The 18,866-nt window shown below is 50.7% G+C and overlaps 1 protein-coding gene across 3 annotated transcripts in view; it reads right to left on the bottom strand.

Annotated features, from left to right (window-relative positions):
- The window catches only part of GOLGA1 (golgin A1), a 52,638-nt gene that overhangs the window by 6,149 nt on the left and 27,623 nt on the right, over positions 1–18,866 (bottom strand). For all 3 annotated transcript variants that reach the window (XM_055134185.1, XM_055134188.1, XM_055134194.1), the window contains 9 exons: positions 18,654–18,779; positions 16,902–16,997; positions 10,212–10,307; positions 9,352–9,501; positions 7,403–7,498; positions 1,740–1,829; positions 1,124–1,226; positions 911–1,041; positions 531–674 (listed from right to left, as the gene is read on the bottom strand). In XM_055134185.1, the coding sequence (XP_054990160.1) occupies positions 531–674; positions 911–1,041; positions 1,124–1,226; positions 1,740–1,829; positions 7,403–7,498; positions 9,352–9,501; positions 10,212–10,307; positions 16,902–16,997; positions 18,654–18,779 (1,032 nt within the window). The remainder of the gene's footprint in view (positions 1–530; positions 675–910; positions 1,042–1,123; positions 1,227–1,739; positions 1,830–7,402; positions 7,499–9,351; positions 9,502–10,211; positions 10,308–16,901; positions 16,998–18,653; positions 18,780–18,866) is intronic.

Genomic DNA, 18,866 nt, shown 5'->3' with positions numbered 1-18,866 from the left:
GTCAGATTACACGGAGGGAGGGGAAAACACTTTCCCTTCCCCTCCTTAAATGGCTGAAGTATCCATGCGCTGTCTCTCTCTCTCCCCCCCCTTTCTCTCCCCCACTCCCTCTCTCCCTCCATCAATGTGGGCCTGGGGCTGCCTTGCAGCTTGCAGCCTTCACAGGGCTCACACACTGATGCCAAGGCTGCAGTTTGGGAGCTAGAGCATGCTCTGTGCATCTGGAGCAGAGTCCACGTGGAAGCCAGGCCCTCGGGCAGCACCTGCATGGGCCAGCCAGCTGCCCTGCCCTCCGCCAGAGCCTGCGGGGAGCGGGGTGGCGGTGCAGAGAGCAGAGGGAGCCAGACTCTGTGGCACCGGCCCCGTGCCTGGCATCCTGGCATTCCCTCGAGGGGTGCGGCAATAGCACAGCACATGAGGGGTATGGAAACCCTGGTGGCTGTAGGGTCAGGGTGCTCCTCTGTGAGGCAGAGACCGTGAGTGCGGGCGGGAAAGGAACAGAGTGAAAAGCGGAGGGAAGGAGGCCACACCTTGTTTTTTTCCAGGAGTTGTTGCTCTAGGTCCCGCTTCTCCTGCTGCAGCTGCCCGAGGTCCGTGGCGCCCAGCTCACCGTTGGGTATTTCTGCTGCTGATGGGAGCTGGTCTACTGGATCCTGCAGGGCCTCCGAGGTGCCCTATGGGGGGGCGCAGGGGGGCGGCAAGATGGGCACTGGAACAGCACAGGTGACACGTGCTGCCACAGCCCAAGGGCTCTGTGAGACTCATAACCACCCAGTCCACTGAGTGTCCCCACTTTTAGGGAAGCAAAAACCCCTGGCATTGGCCCATCCCAGAGCTACTGAGATCCCCTCATAGGGTCTCTGCACCCCCGTCCTGCCCTCAGTGCCTCCAGCGGCCCCAAGGGCTGTACCTGAGGTGCCAAGCCCTGCTCCTGAGCCTGCAGCCCCAGCAGGTCGTCCTGGGCCTCCTCTGCCCGCAGGCTCTGCAGGGCCTCCAGCTCCCCCTGCAGCCGGTGCATCTGCAGCAGGACCGCCTCGTGACCTGGGCCAGGCGGGGACATGCATATGAGCCTGAGCCATGGGGGCCACCCGGCACACGCGATGCCCCCTCCCTGGCCCCTCACTTTGCTGTAGCTGCTGGAACTCCTGCTCCTTCTGGAGCGCTGCTTCCGTCTTCTCGTACAGAGTCTGCTCCTTCTCACTGATGACAGAGGTCAGGTGAGCCACCTTGGCAAGAGAGACCAAAGTGAGAGAGAGATGGCAGCAGCAGCCCCATGCCCAAGAGGAAAGACTTGGCCCTTTCTTCTGGCGCAGGGTGGCCCATAAATCCCTGTGAATTCAAGCACTCAGTGGGTACCTGGCAGTTCCCGTAAACAGCCCCCCCCTGCCCCCGCACATCTTGGCAGGGTGTGGTGCCAGCCTGCCCACCATAGCCTCTGTGCCCCACAGGGTGCACATCTGAGGCAGCACCATCTCCACCCCCCAGAACCCATGGTCTGTTCAGAGGCCGTCTGAGGCTCAGACTCGGTGAGACGGATCGAAGCCGAGACCCATCACTGGAGTGTCTGGGCCTGACTTCATGTCCTCAAAGGCAGGACTGGCCCAGCTCCGAGAGTTTCAGCCCCGTGTTATTCGGCTGTGACCCTGATCCAATCCTCGCTGACCCTCACTGTGAGGGTCGGGGCTGCTTTATCCCCCTCCCAGTGCTCGCTAGGACCGCGAAGCCCTGCGTGGGCCCACCTGCTGCTGGAGCTCTTCCCGCTGCTTCTGCACCTCGTCCAGGGCTTGGGCCACGGCCAGGCTCACCCGTTCCTTCTGGCTCCATTCTTCCTGCACCCAGAAAACAGGGAGGAGATGGAGCCCCGAAATTCAGTTCCTTGTGGGGACACACTGCAGGAGCAGAGGGAGCAGTGTCCTGCAGGGCAGGCAGCCTCCCCTGCAGTGGCCTCTCTGTGCTGAGAACCAGTGACTACCTTGGCTGCTCATGAAAGAGATGAGACCCAGCATCTGGGGGCCACATCAGGGCTGAGGAATTCCAGGGAAATTCTCACACACTGTCAAGACAGTTTCTTTGTCGCATGAGCAAGGGGTGGCTGGAATAGCCAGGAGTAAGCCCCAAGTAGCACCAGGTGTGGTCCCCAAACCAAAACCGGGGGGGAAAAAAAAAGAGATCAAGAACCAGTCATGAGAAGAGAGGCAAGCAAGGGTGGGAAGCAGCATTCAGAACACCCCCCACTCCCCAACTGGGAAGAGCACCCCCAGCACCCAGACCTGGGGCTGATCTGCAGGTGAGCCCCTGTAAGTCAAGGGCAATCGGCATTAGCACAAGGGAACTGGATTTCTGCAAAAACCAGCTAGTGTGGGCAGCTGACTTAGTCCTGCAGTGCCCAAGAGTGTGCCAATGCCATAGAACCATGCCCGACCTGGCATTCTGCCTGACAGGCACAGCTCAGGTTTGCTCCTGAAGCCACCAGGCCACCCAGCTGGTATGCACAGGGGCTCAAGAAATACTTGTTATTTTTCTTTGCTTTTTGGGTCACACCCAGAGATGCTCAGGGGTTACTTCTGGCTCTGCACTCAGGAATTACTCCTAGTGGTGCTCAGGGGACCATATAGGATGCTGGGGATTGAACCTGGGTCAGCCACGTGCAGGGCAAATGCCCTACTTGCTATCGAGGTATTATTACTCCGGCCCCCAGGAAGTATTTGTTTTGAAAAAACATTAATGCCACTAATTCTCAATGTCTGTAAAAAATACATGTCTCGGGACTGGAGTGATAGCACAGCGGGTAGGGCGTTTGCCTCGCACACGGCCGATCCGGGTTCGATTCCCAGCATCCCATATGGTCCCCTGAGCGCCGCCAGGAGTAATTCCTGAGTGCAGAGCCAGGAGTGGCCCCTGTGCATTGCCAGGTTGTGACCCAAAAAGCAAAAATAAATAAATAAATAAATAAATAAATAAATGTCTCCAAACATGTGCTGCCGAGACTATTGGGGATGGAGGGAGAAAGTAACAGTCCATGGTCCCAGCCAAAGGGCTCATGCAGCCCTCCAAGAAGAGATACAACCAGCACTGCACAGGAGATGTGCAGAGCTGGCACCAGGGACTCCAAAACTCTACCTTACCAGCACATGCAAACACCTTCCCACCAGCCTCAGACTATATGCTGACAAAGACAGCCAAAGCCTGGGCATAGGAGAAATCTCAACCAACAGACCACGGGCCAGAGTACAGCGGGTACGCTGTACAGTACTTGCCTTGCACATGACCGACCTGGGTTCAAACCCAGCACCCCAGCTGGTCCCTTGACTCCCACCAGAAATAGCCCCTGAGCATCACTGGGTGGGGCTCAAAAAACCAACCAAACAAAAATGCCCAGGTGGAATTATTTAGTGTATTTGTTGGCCACTGCGGTACTAATACAGAACCCCAAAATACTGAGAAAATTCCCTCTAGGCTTGGAAATGAACTGCACCTTAGGCTCAGCTGCAGCTTCTTGACTGTACCCAGTCTTCATACTTGACGAGGAGCCTGCAATTGCTCTACAGTGCTCTCTGCCCATGTGAGACAAGAAGGGGACGGGAGGGAGGATGAAGACTGGCACCCCTGGTACCAGGCTCTGCCAGCAACAGGGGCTCTGCTGGCAGCAACATCACCCTGATGAAACAGCTGCACCCACTGTGCAGTTGAACCTACTCACTGCCCTACCCCCCGACACTGACTTCGCTGAGTCAAATCTGTGGGGCTTCCTCCCCTTAATTTCTACATTTAGAAACTCCCACTTCCTCCCGTGGTCCCTTAGCTCCTGCTTCCTGCAGCTGCTCCCTCTCGATGCTTTTTACGCTGTCTGCTCTGGCTATGACTGAGCACGGGAACCTATGGCTCTTTCCCAGGCCTGAACCCTGAGTGACCCGGGCGGGGGGGGGGTGTGCATCCATGTTGCTGCTTCTGTGCTCACATCTGCCATCATCTCTGCTCCTCCCTCTGTTTTCCTTACATCCGAAACACACATCTAGGAATTTACGTATTTCCATCTAAAATTTTCCTTTACCTCTAAGATATTCTTTTTTTGTTTTTCATTTTTTTGCTTTTTGGGTCACACCCGGTGATGCACAGGGGTTACTCCTGGCTCTGCACTCAGGAATTACTCCCGGTGGTGCTCAGGGGACCATATGGGATGCTGGGATCGAACCTGGGTCGGCCGTGTGCAAGGCAAACCCCCTAACCACTATGCTATCACTCCAGCTCACCTCTAAGATATTCTTGACCGCTTTCTTCAATTGAAATCTAGTGGGGCTGACTGCTGTTGCTTTACTGATTTTCTTTATTCTATTACTCTGGGGTGTCTGGGCAAGGATTTACTTTCCTGTTCCAGTCTGTAAGGACAGAAACTTCTATATCTTAAGTCAATGGCTTTTAACTGTTTGGGAAATTTCAGCCTTTTCTCTCTTCACTAATTTCTCTCTCATTTAGTCCAGGACTCCACTGACACAACGTAAAACATCTCATAGGATCCTTTGTCTTTAGTTTGAATTTCTGCATTTAATTCTACTTTCTTTTACTTCACCAATTATTGTTTTAATGTGTTATGCTCACTGCTTTTATTTACTTATTTATTTTTTGCTTTTTGGGTCACACGGCAATGCACAGTGGTTACTCCTGGCTCATGCACTCAGGAATCAGCCCTGGCGGTGCTCGGGGGACCATATGGGATGCTGGGAATCAAACCTGGGTCAGATGTGTACAAGGCAAATGCCCTACCTGCTGTGCTATCGCTCCAGACCCTGCTCACTGGCTTTTTTTTTTTTTTGGGTCACACCCGGTGATGCACAGGGGTCACTCCTGGCTCATGCACTCAGGAATCACCCCTGGCGGTGCTCAGGGGACCATATGGGATGCTGGGATTCGAACCCGGGTTGGCCGCATGCAAGGCAAACGCCCTACCCGCTGTGCTATCACTCCAGCCCCCCTGCTCACTGCTTTTAAAAAGTCACAGTGAAGTATAACTGATGAGCTAGCTGCATCACTTTAAAGTGATGTGACAGGGCTCCAGAGCAACAGTACAATGGGTAGGGTGCTTGCCTTGCACACAGCCATCCAGAGTCTGTGAAACCCATATGGTTTCCTAAGCCTGCCAGGAGTAATCCCCGAGTGCAGAGCCAGGAGTAAGCCCTGAGCACAGCTAGGTATGGTCCCCAAAACAACCACCCATCCCCCAAAATAGGGAGATGTGATGAACTGTGGTGAAATAATCATCACTGTAATAAAAAGTGAAAATATCCATTTACCACCACCATATATTCTCTACAAGCACTACTGTTGTTTTGTGGAGCAGAGAACACATCTGGCATTGCCTAGTGCTTACTCCTTACTCTGTGCTCAGGCAACACTCCTGGCAGGGCTCAGGAGACCGTATGTGGTACAGGGGATCAAACCTGGGCCAGCAAGCATCCTACCTGCTATGTTATCGCTCTGGCTCCATCTTTTTTTTGGCTTTTTGGGTCACACCCAGCAATGCTCAGGGGTTACTCCTGGCTCTGCACTCAGGAATTATTCCTGGCAGTGCTCAGGGGACCAAATGGAATGCTGAGGAGCGAACCCAGATTGGCCGCATGCAAGGCAAATGCCCTACCCACTGTACTATATCGCTCCCGCCCCTCTGGCTCCATCTTTAAGCACTTCTGAGACCTAAATTAACAATTTCAAAATTATATTTTGGGTCCTATTTCCTGGTCCTTGTCTTTTCTCCCTTTCAAACACGATAATAGTATTTTGTGAGTCTGTTTTTTTCTGTTCATATTGTTTTGTGATTTATCTGATCACTGATTTTGTGCTTGAATTAAAAAGAGAATGTGCATGAATGTTTAGAGGTCCTGGATGGTATCTTTCTCAGGGAATTTTTGTTTTCTGTTCCCGGCCCCCCCCCCCGCCCCGCCTTTCAGCCTGGACACCAATAATTTCCAATCAACTTAGTTCAACATTAACTAAGTGAATTTTTGGCCACTCTATCTCCAAGCTAGTTCAGTAAAGCGGGGCAGGGAAGGGCGCGGCAGGGCGCGGCGGGGCATGGGTCACTGCTGGTGCACACTATGGTCCCCACTGTAGTCCTCTGAAGCTTCAAATCAACGCTCTGAAGACTGTCCCAGGCAATTTTTTTTTTGGGGGGGCACATCCAGCTGTGCTCAAGGGTTGCTTTCCAATGATCTGCCCTAAGAATCACTAGAGAAGCGGCCAGAAGCTCGGAGTCATGCAAATCCAACAGGAGATGCGTGCCATCCCCTCCTCTCTCTCCCTCTGTCTGATCCACGGCAGTGCTACAGCCCCAGCTTGGAAACGGACCCGGATCCCAAGGCCCTCTTCCCACAGCCCAGCGTCAGAAGTGGACAGGCCTGCTCGCTTCTGTCTGGCCTCCTAACAGAGGTCAGCTTCTGTCCTGGCCTCCTAACAGAGCATGCCCATAGAGCCAACTGCTCAGGCAAGGAGGAGGCTCACAGGCTGAGCCAACCAAGCCTATTCCTGCCCCAGCAGGAAGCCCAGGTCTGATCCCTAGCAACACACATGCTACCCTGAGCACTGCTGGCAGCTTTCCCCAAACCCTGCCAGAGCTGGGGATGTGACCTAAATGTCAGAACATGTGCCTTGTACATGTAAGACCTTGGATTAGATCTGGGGCACTGAGTGGTCACCCCAGCACCACTGGGTGTGGCCCTCACCACAGTAAGAAATCCTGACCCCAAAACACATGTTTCCCACAGGGCTGCCAGGGATGTGGCAAGCCAGTCTGGAAAGCTGACTCTTTCTGGACATTCCCATGGCACATAAGTCCCCCAAAGCGCCTGGTCTACGGCTCAGGGGAGCTCAGGGCTATGGGAAAGTGGCAGTTTCTTTCCTCTTCATCCGGTTATATGCAGGGAATGAAGTGGGCAGCACAGACTGAGCACCAGGATCTCAGAATGGGGAGGGGGTGACCAGCAGGACATAGTCCGAGTAAAGGTCCCCTCCGAGTTTTGCTCCACAGCTCTCTCTGGAGACACCAGCATGAGTGACACGGGGAAAGCACAGGTTTCAGGCAGGCAATGGGGACAATGATTTGGAGGAAAGGCTGGGCCTCAGAGAGGACATGAAAAATCAAACCAAGCACCCACTCCAACAACGGAACATTGACAATGACTTATGTTCAGAGACCCCAAGACATTTTAATGGCCAGATGAGCATAAGTCTCCCTATCGTCTGGACCACTAAAAGGCTACAATGCGGTGACAATTTCTAGCAAGTGCCCAGAAGTATCGAACACACCCTAAGCTCACTCCTTTCCCACTGCAGCAGGGAACTGCTACTTGGCCAGGGCCAACGTGCAGGTGGAAGACTGGACTCTTGAGAATGGACCCAACGAAATACATACCTTTAGCTTCTTTAGTTCAAGTTGGTGCTGGTGAAAAGATAGTTCACATTCATTTTTACTTTCTCTAAGGGCTGCGTTTTCTTGCTCCAACTCTCTCTGCAAATTGAGAAAAGGATATGTATAAAGGAAAGTCTTGGACTGGGGGTACAATTCAAGAGGCACGGCACATTCCTGGCATGTGTGAGGCTACGAATTCGATCCTCAGCACCACACAGACCCAACCCACAACCTGATGGTCCATGAGCCCCAAAACTTTAGGCCTGCACAGCCTCACTATGGAGTGGAAGTGGCCCTGGCCCCAACTCAGCACCACTGGGTGTGGTCCCCAGAAGAAATTCATTTGGGAAGGGAGAGACACTGGGGGTTGGGGAGCGAGGACGGCATGGCCTTGCATGCAGCTGACCCCAGATTGGTCCCCAGCACCATGTGGTCCTTGAGCACTGCTCCCTACGCACAGAGCTGGGAGCAGCCCCAAAGCACTGCTGGTAGAGACACAGCCCTGTCCTCAAGTAATTAAAAAAATAAAGCTAAGGGGCCAGAAAGAGTACAGGGGTTAAGGTACTTAGTAGAACCCAGTTTAAATTGTAGCTGCCTCTGGCGTGGCTCAAGAGCAGGGAACCACTCAGGGGGACCATGTCTCTGTTCCCTCTACGATGCCTCTTTACAAAACAGCCCGGAAAGTCTCCTTCCACTGAGCCCGGTGAAGAGCTTTCCCTTCCCTCAGGTGCATAGGAACCACTGGCTTGCTCGGGCCCGCCCACCGCCTCTCAGCTGCTGTGCTCCCCTGGCCGCCCTGCCTCCCACCAGCTGCCCCCTGGCCTCTGGAATAAAGTGCTTCTGTACTGTGAGACATTGTCCAGTACCTGTCCTTCCCGTCCCAGTCCAGTTCTCATGCCCACCTGCTCGGGCAGTCGGGGAGAGTCAGACACAAGCTAGGACTGTGACCAAATGTGGTAGACCTGGCTCGCTCTTTCTTTGTTCCTTCCTTCCTTCCTTTCTCCCTTTTCTCTTTTTACCTTGTGGCCTCCTCAGAGATGCTTTGTGGCCCAGGGATGCTCAGGTCCAGCAGTGCCGGAGGCCTCCAAAACCACCCAGCAATGCTCAGGGGGTCTGTGATCCTGGCAGTTAATTTGAGGGCACTCACTCCCCCTTTGCACTACCTCCCTGGCCCTCAAATTTTTTTTGAGGTGTTGGGGACCAGTTAATGTTTTGGGCAGGGTTCCCAAGCAGTGCTCCGGAGGCTCGGTCTACTCTTGGCAATATTCAGCCCTGCTGTGCAGGCCCAGTGAGCTTCCGCTTGGCTAGGAAACACTGCTTGGACCCAGGAACACTGGGGCTCACTGGCGCCTCCTGGGGGCCAACAGGGCTCTCTACATGGTAATAATTCAGGCCATACAATGCTGGGGGTCAAACTCTGAACCTTGGGTCTCCAGTCTTGTGAGCTGTTTTCCTAGCCCCAGTTCATCATTTGTCATGAATTTCCCCCTCTTTCCCTTCCCCTCAAGTTGTCATCACCAGAGAGGGGAGAGTCACAGACACACCCCTGCCAAGTTCACATATCTGGTCATGCTGTTTACCAGGGGTTTCGCTTCTCCAGTTGTGGTGCTCTCACAGTGCTCACTGGGGTTGTACTTCTTGCCACAGTACTAGCACATCCTTTTTCCATCATGGGACCTGCAGTGCAGCCGGTGGCCCTGTCTACGAGGCTCCGCACAGCTGTCGCGATCATGGTCTGCATGGATGGTGGCACCAGGGAGGGCATCTCAGCCTCACAGAGCCACATCTGGTAGTGCTTGGGGACTCCTCCATTCTCAGTACTCAGGGATCATGCCTGGTAGTACTCAGGGGAGCTGAACATTCGGGTGGTGTTCATGATACGTGTCTCATGTAAAGCATGCTCCCTAGCCCTTTGCTTACAGCTTGTCCCCGACAGCTCCTCCCTCACTCACCATGCCCTGCTCGGCGGCGGTGTGCTCGGCCTCCCGTGCTCGCTCCAGGGCTGAGAGCTGGGCCTCCAGCACCTGGGTGCGTTCGGCGCACTGTCGCTCCACAGTCAGGACCTGTTGCTGTGCACGGCTGCTCTCCTGGTGGGCGCCAGCCTGCGGGCAGAGGGCACCGGTTGGCAGAGTGGCATGTTTCGGTCCTCAGTAAGTCAAGGATGGGTGTCCAACAGAAACCATGCTCCTTCCTGTCCCTCCTGGCCTGCCTGCTGCTGCTGTCCTTGCCTGCAGCAGCTCTGTCTTGAACCCTGGCCTCAGGGTTAACCTGGGCGGGTGTGGATGCTGGGGGAACAGCACTGGGCACAGTCCCACCAAAGGCCACACTGGAGCCTGAGACAGCACTAGCAAGCCAAGGCTCCGACTGAAGACGGGTGTGTTCGGCCATTTACTAAGTGGGAGAGCAAGGGCAAGTGCCCCGGAGAACAAGGCACCAGTCCTGACCCCCAAGATCTGCTGCAGGGATGCCAGCAAACCACGTTCAAGTATGCAGCTCGGCGAACTTTTTATGATTCTGTTTCTGGCCTTGGCCTGGGCCCCTTTTCCTTCTCCCAAGTGCCTGACATCTTCTCCCCAGAGCCTGGCACTGTTCTCCAGCATCTTGTGTGCAAGCTGCCATCTGACCACTAGTGGAGCACATCCTTGGACAGTCAGCGGGTGACAGCCCCTCCACAGGTCTGACTTGCAGGGGCTCACCGACCTGTACCCAGCACAGCTGCAGATCGGGTCAGGTCCAAAGCCCACACTTCAGAAGCTAGGAGTAATTTGGGCAAGGCCTGAAGGGAAAGTGATGTGGGCTGAGAACCACGTACCAGTTCCAGGATCTGAGCCTCTTGCGTCGCTACCAGCTTGCAGCTCTGCTTCAGCTTCTCCTCAGATGCCTGTAGGTTCTGTTCCAGCTCCTTCACCTGAGAGGGGAACAGAAACACTCTGTGTATAAAAGCATCCTGGTACATCTAAGGCCAGAGTAGGAAAAACTAGCCTTAAAGAACAGACCCACTTAAAATCATGAAACAGATATGTTATGAATTTAAATGAAAAAACTGATACTGTAAACCTACTATGGTTAAACAGGATTATTGAGCTGGAGAGAATGTAAGGATTAGGGCTGTATGCTCCCTGGCACCGCATATGGCTGTACGATCCCCTGAACACTGCCAACGCTTGTCACTCCTAAGCACAAAACCAGGAATAGGGGCCAAAGCAACAGTACAGCAGGAAGGGCATTTGCCTTGCACGCAGTGGACTCCGGCTCAATCCCTTACACTCAGTAAGGTCCCGAGCACACACACACACACACACACCAGGAATAACCCCTAAGCTATGGCCCCAAAGCCAAACACACACACACACACACACACACACACACACACACACACACACACACGGAATAACCCCTAAGCTAACTTTCCCTCAATAAATAATTAGTGGGGCTAGAGCAATAGTACAGTGGGTAGAGCGTTTGCCTTGCATGTGGCTGACCCAGGTTCAATTCCAGCATCTCATGTGGTCCCCTGAGCACTGCCAGCAGTAATTCCTGAGTGCATGAGCCAGGAGTAACCTCTGTGCACCACCGGGTGTGACCCCAAAAGAAAAAAATACTAGTTTTATACTAATGTACTTTCTTCTAGACTACTTTATACACAATTCTAGCAAAGCTTTGCCCTTTTCTTCCTCGCTTACATTTTCTTCTGTGTTTCCATGTAGCCTTCAGACCCTGAATTACTTCTTCAAGAATATTTTGTAATTCATTTTGTAAAACATTTTGAGTCATGGGCTACTGTGGGGCACTGGGTATTTTTCTTTTCCCATGTCAAAACATGGGGTGCTGACACCTTCCCACAACCAGTGCCCCGAGGAGTGTCAGTCCTGATGGCAGGCCCCCAGGCGTGGAACTGCCATCGACACAAGCCTGGCTTCACAAGTCCATGAAACCACTGCAATGCGACTGGCGCTGTCACCACGACTGCACAGATAGATGTACACCACAGTGCCAATCTCTTTTAAAGTGTGACCTTAGTAAGCTTTACTATGAAAACAGAATCACATGGGAGGCTGGATTCTGTGAAGGAGAGGTAGGGACTCAATGAAGGAAGAATACTTTTATTTTTTATTTATTTATTTATTTTTAGATTTTATGGTTCCTCTGGTGAATTCGCATTAAGATACACAGAAAGTGGGAGCAAGAGCCATAGTGCAGCACCTTTGTGCAGCGGGTAGGGAGCTTGTCTTGCATGCATGCGGCGACCCGGGTTCAATCTCTGGTACCACATACGGTCCCCCGCCAGGAGTGACCCTGGAGCAGAGAGCCAAAAGTAAGCCCTGAGCACCAGCAGGTGTGGCCCAAAAAACAAAGAACAAGCAAGAGATAGTCAGAAAGGGGTTAGGGATAGTTCAATGGGAAAACACCTGCCTTGCGGGTGTGGCACTGTCCCTCATGCTGAGTGGATCCTGGAGGCACAGCTGCCTGTGCTACCCAGTGCCACAATTGAGTACACAATCTCCAGATAACTGCAGCACAACTAGACACGCAACAACACAGCAAAGGGAGGGAAACAGCTCAGAGGCGCCACCACGAGAGGAACATGAACACTTCCAGGGAGAACGACAACGTTAACTGTCCATAATGGCTAGTTCCATTTGTGGGAGGATCTGAGCTAAAATCCAGCGGATCCATATCCCAAAAAGGTTACACAGGATTAGTGCATGGCCTAGCAATCCCCTCCTGGGAAGCACCCCAAGAAAAGGAAGAGATAAATCCACGCCAACTCTTGCAAATTAACATTTACAGCAGCACTGTCCACAACACCTTGTGTTGGGGGCAATACAAATCTACATGTACAAATGAATGGATTAAAAAATATGTGGCAAGACAGATGATGCAATATTATTTAGCCTTAAAAAAAGCAAATTCTGGGGCTGGAGTGATAGCACAATGGGTAGGGTGTTTGCCTTGCACGCAGCCAACCTGGGTTCGATTCCCAAATCCCATATGGTCCCCCAAGTATTGCCAGGAGTAATTTCTGAGTACAAAGTCAGGAATAACCCCTGTGCACTGCCAGGTGTGACTCAATAAGCCAAAAAAAAAAAAAAGCAAATTCTGATAAATGCAACAATATCGATGAACCTTTGAGATATGGGCTAAAAGAAGTAAGTTATCATAAAAGCACAAATTACTTTTGTGCACACCTTGCGGTACTCAGGAGTCACTCTTAGGAGTGCTCACTGGCCTCTATGTAGTGCCGGGGATGAAACTGAAGCCAGCAAAGTTCAAGGAAAGTGTTTTATCTGTTGCAGTATCTCTCCAGCCCCAAAGCACAAATACTGTATGATTTCATTTATATGAAATGTGGAGAGTCAACAAGTTTAGAGAAACAGAAAACCGAATTGAAGAGTGCAGGGACTGGGGGATACAGAATAAAAACTTTTTGTTTTGTTTTATTTGGGGGCTCTAGCTGGAGCAATAGCACAGCGGTTGGGCGTTCGCCTTTCAGGTGGCCGACCCGAGTTTGATTCCTCCGCCCCTCTCGGAGAGCCCGGCAAGCTACCAAGAGTGTGGAGCCCGCACAGCAGAGCCTGGCAAGCTACCTGTGCATATTGGATATGCCAAAAACAGTAACAATAAGTCTCTCAATGAGAGACGTTACCGGTGCCTGCTCGAACAAATCGATAAGCAACGGGATGACAGTGATACGGTGATATTTTGGGGCATTACTCAGCACTTGCACCACACCCCTCCTGTCCCCAGGAGTGACCTCAGGCCCTTGAATACTGGTGGAGGTGGCCCCTATTAAAAATAAATATAAAATAAAAAATAATAAAGGGCACGGGTTGCAGAGACAGTATAGCAGGTAGGGCGCTTGCCCGAAATTCCATAATGTCCCCTGAGCTGCATCAGGAATGATGCCCAAGAGCAGATCCATGAGTAAGCCCTGAGTACTGGCAGGTATGGCTCAAAAAAACAAACAAGAAAATATCAGCTAATCAAAGTCAAGCTTATTATATTAAAAAACAAAAGAAAAAGAAAAAAATAAATATTGTAGTGGGCTGGAGAGATAGCAGAGAGGGCAGACCTTGCACTCAGCCAACCCGGGCCCCAGGTTCAATCCCCAGCACCCCATGTGGTTCCTTGAACCTTGCCAGGAGTGATCCCTGGGCACAGAGCCAGGAGTGATCCCTGAGCACAGCTCAGTGTGGCCCAACTCTCCTTGTCCCACCCCCCAAAATTTGCTGGCTCTTACTTTAAAATAAAGGAATAGAACTTAAAAAAAAAAACATAGGCAATTGGTCCAGAATTCCAAGGCAATGAGTGTTTTACATAGAATATATATTAATATTATCCACCATACTTAAGAGACCAAAGAAAACTCAATTACTTTCTTTTCGCCCCCAGTCCATGAAGAACTTAAGCTTTCTTCTCCCTTATTTGCAGTGCTGGCTGAAAATCAAACCCAGGGCCTCACATATGCAAGTAAGTCACAACCTTACAGAAAACAGAACTGCAGTTCTGGGGATCAAACCTTGCTGCACGCAAAATATGTGCTCCAGCCCTTTAAACCATCTCTTTGGATTCCTAAATTAAAAATCTTTATAAATTCCTAGTCCTACATATTTATGACTTTAAAAAACCAACTAAAATAACTTTGGCAATGGGAACGGGCTTTCCTTAATTCAGTAAATATTATACATACCAAAACCTACTGTTTTGTTTTCTCCACACACCCAGAGTGGAATCAGCCAGTAAGCACAGCTAGTGTAGTGACCTCAGGTCCACTGAAGGCCTCAGGAAGCCTGTTACCACCACTTAGAATCGCTTATTAGTTCATTTCATCTCTCTATTCTTTCTGCAGTGCCAAAGTCTGAATCCAGGGCACACTCCTGCTTGGAGGCAGGTGCTCCATCACTCGGCACATCTCCAGTCCCCAGAGATGATTTTGATTTAAGGGCAGAGAAGGCCCTTGAGACTGAGAAGAGGCTCTTGTCCTGGTTGCAGTCCTTTGCCCTTTCTTGATAGATGCAATTCCTGCTTCCCTATTTGTGCAAGAATGCAGTGCTGGGGCTCCCACCACGGGCCAGTTCATCAAGGAACAGGTCTGCCTTGTCCGAAAAACCCAGTGCTTCACTCTGAAAGTGAACAGAGGCAGCTTCCCTCCTTGTCAGGGGAAGTCTGCCCAGATTCCTGATGTTCCCGGTCCTTTCAAAACGAAGCAATACCCCTGGTTTGCCCCAAAAGAGTTTACAACAAAGTAAATTCTCCATGCATATGACATTAAATGTCATTAGATGTGCACCACAGTGCCAATCTCTTTTAAAGTGTGATCTTAGTAAGCTTAACTATGAAAACAGAATCACATGGGAGGCTGGGTTCTGTGAAGGAGAGGTAGGGACTCAATGATGGAAGAATACTTTTAGGTTTTATGGTTCCTCTGGTGAATTCACATTAAGATACACAGAAAGTGGGACCTTCCTTCGAAAACCCTTTGACTGTTTAGATGACTCATTCAGCAGGAAAAGAACCCAGAGGGGGGTCAGCCTCCCCGGCACCCTGACATCTGCTCTGGAGTTCTAGAGGGCCTTGCCAATTCTCTAAGGACAGAAAAAAGACCCAAAGTGTAAAGACCCAGAAGGACAAGATAAAGCTATCATTACTCACAGATGTCTGACTACTTGCCTAGGAAAGTGGAAGAAATGATCCAATACTAGAGGCAAGAGTTCAGCAGGGGTATAGTACCTAATATCAACTGAAGAATAAAAGAAAGCATTTCTCTATAACAATGGATAATGTAGGGGGCCGGAGTGATAGCACAGCGGGTAGGGTGTTTGCCTTGCACGCGGCCGACCTGGGTTCGATCCCCGGCATTCCATATGGTCCCCCAAGTACTGCCAGGAGTAATTCCTGAGTGCAAAGCCAGGAGTGACCCCTGAGCATCGCTGGGTGTGACCCAAAAAGCAAAAAAAACAAAACAAAACAAAACAAAAAAAAAACCCAAACAAAACAATGGGTAATGTAGACTCACAATATCAATACATACTCTGAAGTTCGTATGTAAGTAAAACAACTACTGGGAAAAGTGCTACCTTTCATTACAGGATGAAAAGTAATAATCTGAATAAATGAAATTCACTTAAAAGTCTTAGAAGGAAGAAAGTACTTAATATGGACTGAAAAATGACAAAGGTTTAGGCACTAAATAATGAAATCCTATAAGCCAAACAACCCCCCCAAGAAAAACAAGCCAAAGATATAAATGGGCAATTCCAAAAGTAGAAACCCAAAAGACTAACAGGCATATAAGAGATGGTCAAACTCATTAGTAACTATAGCAATGCAAATTAAAACAATTAAATATCACTTCACACTCATTAAACTGGCAAGAAAATTACAGGGTTGGGAAATAACAATGCTGAAAATGGCAGAGCGCAGACACAGGAGCCTCCAGCATGCGGGGGGAGGAGGGCCAGGTGCAGCCCTTCAGGGAACATTCGTGTCCTACTTAGCCCCATTAAGTCAGATGCAGTCTCTCTCCAGAAGGTGATGGGGCACAGGTGCTCACTGCAGTGGACCCTGTGGACAGGAAGGAGGCTGTCCGGAGTCTGGCATGTCGCAAACAATTAAAGTACAGAGAGGTGCACACAGATCTGAGACAGGGCAGTTGAAAGTAACCAAGCAGACAAAGGCAGTTTCATCATTCACCTAAATCAACACATGCACACAAACCCCACAGCCACCAGCTTAAGGTCACCCCACTCTATTAACCACACTGGAATGATTCCTATGGGAGGAAGGGGAATAGGCGCAAAGGGAATAAATAAGAGAGCAACTTCGTATGGAACGGTGCTGTAACATGGCAAGAATGAAGAAACACAGGAACTTAGCTGAGGAGATGGCTCAGAGGGATGATTGCCCCTGAGAATCACCAGGTATGGTCTAAGTCCAAATCCCTCCCCCCAAATCTAGAAATAAACTAAAGGTTAGAGTGCACGTTCTGCACGGGGATCCCCTCTTGATGGGATCCCCTGCACTATGATCCAGAACACAGCTGGTAACCGCCAGGAGTGCAGAGCCAAGAGTAAGCCCTGAGCATTGCTGGGCGTGGCCCCCAAACAAAACAAACAGAAGACAGCTGGCAGACGCCTCTTTATATCTACCCCTACCCATACCCCTCATCCTGCTAAAAAGACAGACAATGACTAGAGCAACCTTGCCGAGGTTAAGATCAAAAACATAGTCACTGCAATGGAAAACTTCAGGGGTCAGAGTGAATACAGGATTAAGGGGCCTGCTTTCCATGCAGCTGACCTTGTTTCCATCCCGAACACCCCCAGAAGTCCCTGAGCATAGCCAGTCACTGCCCCTCTCAACACCTAATATCCTAAACAAAAAACTCAAGCCTAAGAAACAGGTTCTCAGTTACAACCATGTCATCCTACCAGTCTGTTCACTTTGTTCCACCTCACCCTGTGCCAAGACTCCCCAGAATCCCCAGAAGTAAGATCAGTACCCTCGTCTCCAAGAGGTCGATGGTCCTGGCCTGGCTGCTTCTGGCTGCCGAGAGTTGTTGTCTGGTATCTTCCAAATTCTGCTCAGCAATTGATTTCTAGAAATTCAAAGAAGGGTAAACTAAAATAACCATTTCTTCATTAAGCAGTTACTGCTATATTGAAAACATACTAGGATTTGTGCTGGAACTAGGTATGGAATAATTATATGCTTTGAAAAGCAGCTAACTGAAGGGCAGGGGAGAGCACTCCAGGGCTGGAGCTCATGCTCTGTGTGGGAGGCCTGTAGATTCTTGGCATTCCCTGGTTCCACCACCTGCCCCCATGGCCCGCCAGGAGTGGTTGCCAAGCAATGAGCCAGGAGAAACCCCTGCACTGCTGGGTGTGGCCCCTGTCACGGACACAATTCCAGAATAAATACACTCCATTCTACAGAAACCACAGCCTCTCCTCCAGGTGAGGATCTTCTCCCTTTCCTTACAGTGCAACCCAGTTGGCTGGCCCACATCCCCACTCGGCGCATACTTGATTTTACTTTACAGGGTTCCTTCTTTCCCTTCTCTCTCACATGTCCTAAGTAAAACTATTTTGCTTCCAAACTGTATGATCTTGTTTTTGTACAGCGAGTTCCCACTAAGAAGCAGTACAGAATTGAGCCACTTGTCCCTCAGGGAAGCAGGAAGCGCAGGAGGAACCCAGGCAAAAGTCAGGGGAGAGGTCCAGGCAACTACAAACTGCCAAAAGCTAAAGTGACAATAAACTCAGGACAAGAAACAAGGTGGCAGGGTCTGGGGATGGCTGTGTCAAGTGGCAGAAGCACCTGCTTTGTAAGCATGAGGCTATGAGTTTGATCCCTAGTACCACTCAGCATGTGCTGAGCTTGGTCAGAGAGGCTCTGTAGTATGTGAAACCACCAGCACTTTGCTGCCAAGTGCAAACAGAGCAAGTGTCACTATAGCTCAGCTATTCATCTAACTATTATTGTCACTATCCTTACAGTATGATTCTACTAGACTCTAACAGAATTATAAAGATGCTTTAGGGAATGAGAAAGTTAGAAACGCTATTTAGGAAGATCAATTTGGCAGTGAATACAGCAGATGTTCAATGGACGAAGAGCTAATGCTGGGTCGGCCAGTCACAGAGCAGGCTAGAGAACAGTCGGATCCAGAAGTACAATGGTGGCTGTGGAGATACCCAGCTAACACTGACTACCGACAGAGTGATGGTTTGATCTAGCCAAGGCCTTGGCTTGGTCACTGCTGCCACAGGGATACAACCAAGAAGGGGACCTTGGAACTAATGAGAAAACCAAGTGTTACCCCTCCTCCTGGTCCCCACTACCTCCACCACAAGCAAGAGACCAGTACATGCAATGGCCTCCATTCACTTAGGAAATTTGGGAGCTATCTCAGGAGCTCCTGCCCACACCCAGGCAGATGTGACACTTTTCTCAGCCAACAGAAGTGAAGCAGGGGAGGTGAGCAGAGTAGCGCACTGAGAAGGCCTGCAAGGTGTGAAGCACTTGGTGGGGTTTCCTAAGATCCAGAAAGGGCTGTTCACCAGCATCTCTGAACAGGCTCCCCCAGAGGACGAAAGGCTGCTTCAGCTGTAAGCAGGACTCCATGGAGCTGGAGCGTGTGCTTGCCTCACCAGTGTCTGCAGACTCTGCAGTTCTCAAACTCTAGAACTGAGGAAACCGCCATGGTCTCTGCTGCCTTCCCTAGCCCAGCCAGCCCAAAAGAGCCACTCACCTCTCTCAGGAGCTCCTGCACGTGCTCTTCTCCTGAGAAATTCTGCTCCAGTCTCTTCTCTAAGGATGAGACTTTCTCTTGCAAACGGGTGATGAGCTGCTCTTTCTCCTGAGCTTCAGTGGTGATCTGCAGGTGAAAGCAGATTTCATGAGAAACTGCTCCCCTGTCTTCCTGCCACATCTGGGTCATCCTATGTCACTGAAATTTCATTTT

Source organism: Sorex araneus, chromosome 1 (genome assembly GCF_027595985.1).
Source record: "Sorex araneus isolate mSorAra2 chromosome 1, mSorAra2.pri, whole genome shotgun sequence".
NCBI lineage: Eukaryota > Metazoa > Chordata > Mammalia > Eulipotyphla > Soricidae > Sorex > Sorex araneus.
This window is presented reverse-complemented; position numbering and strand designations above follow the sequence as displayed.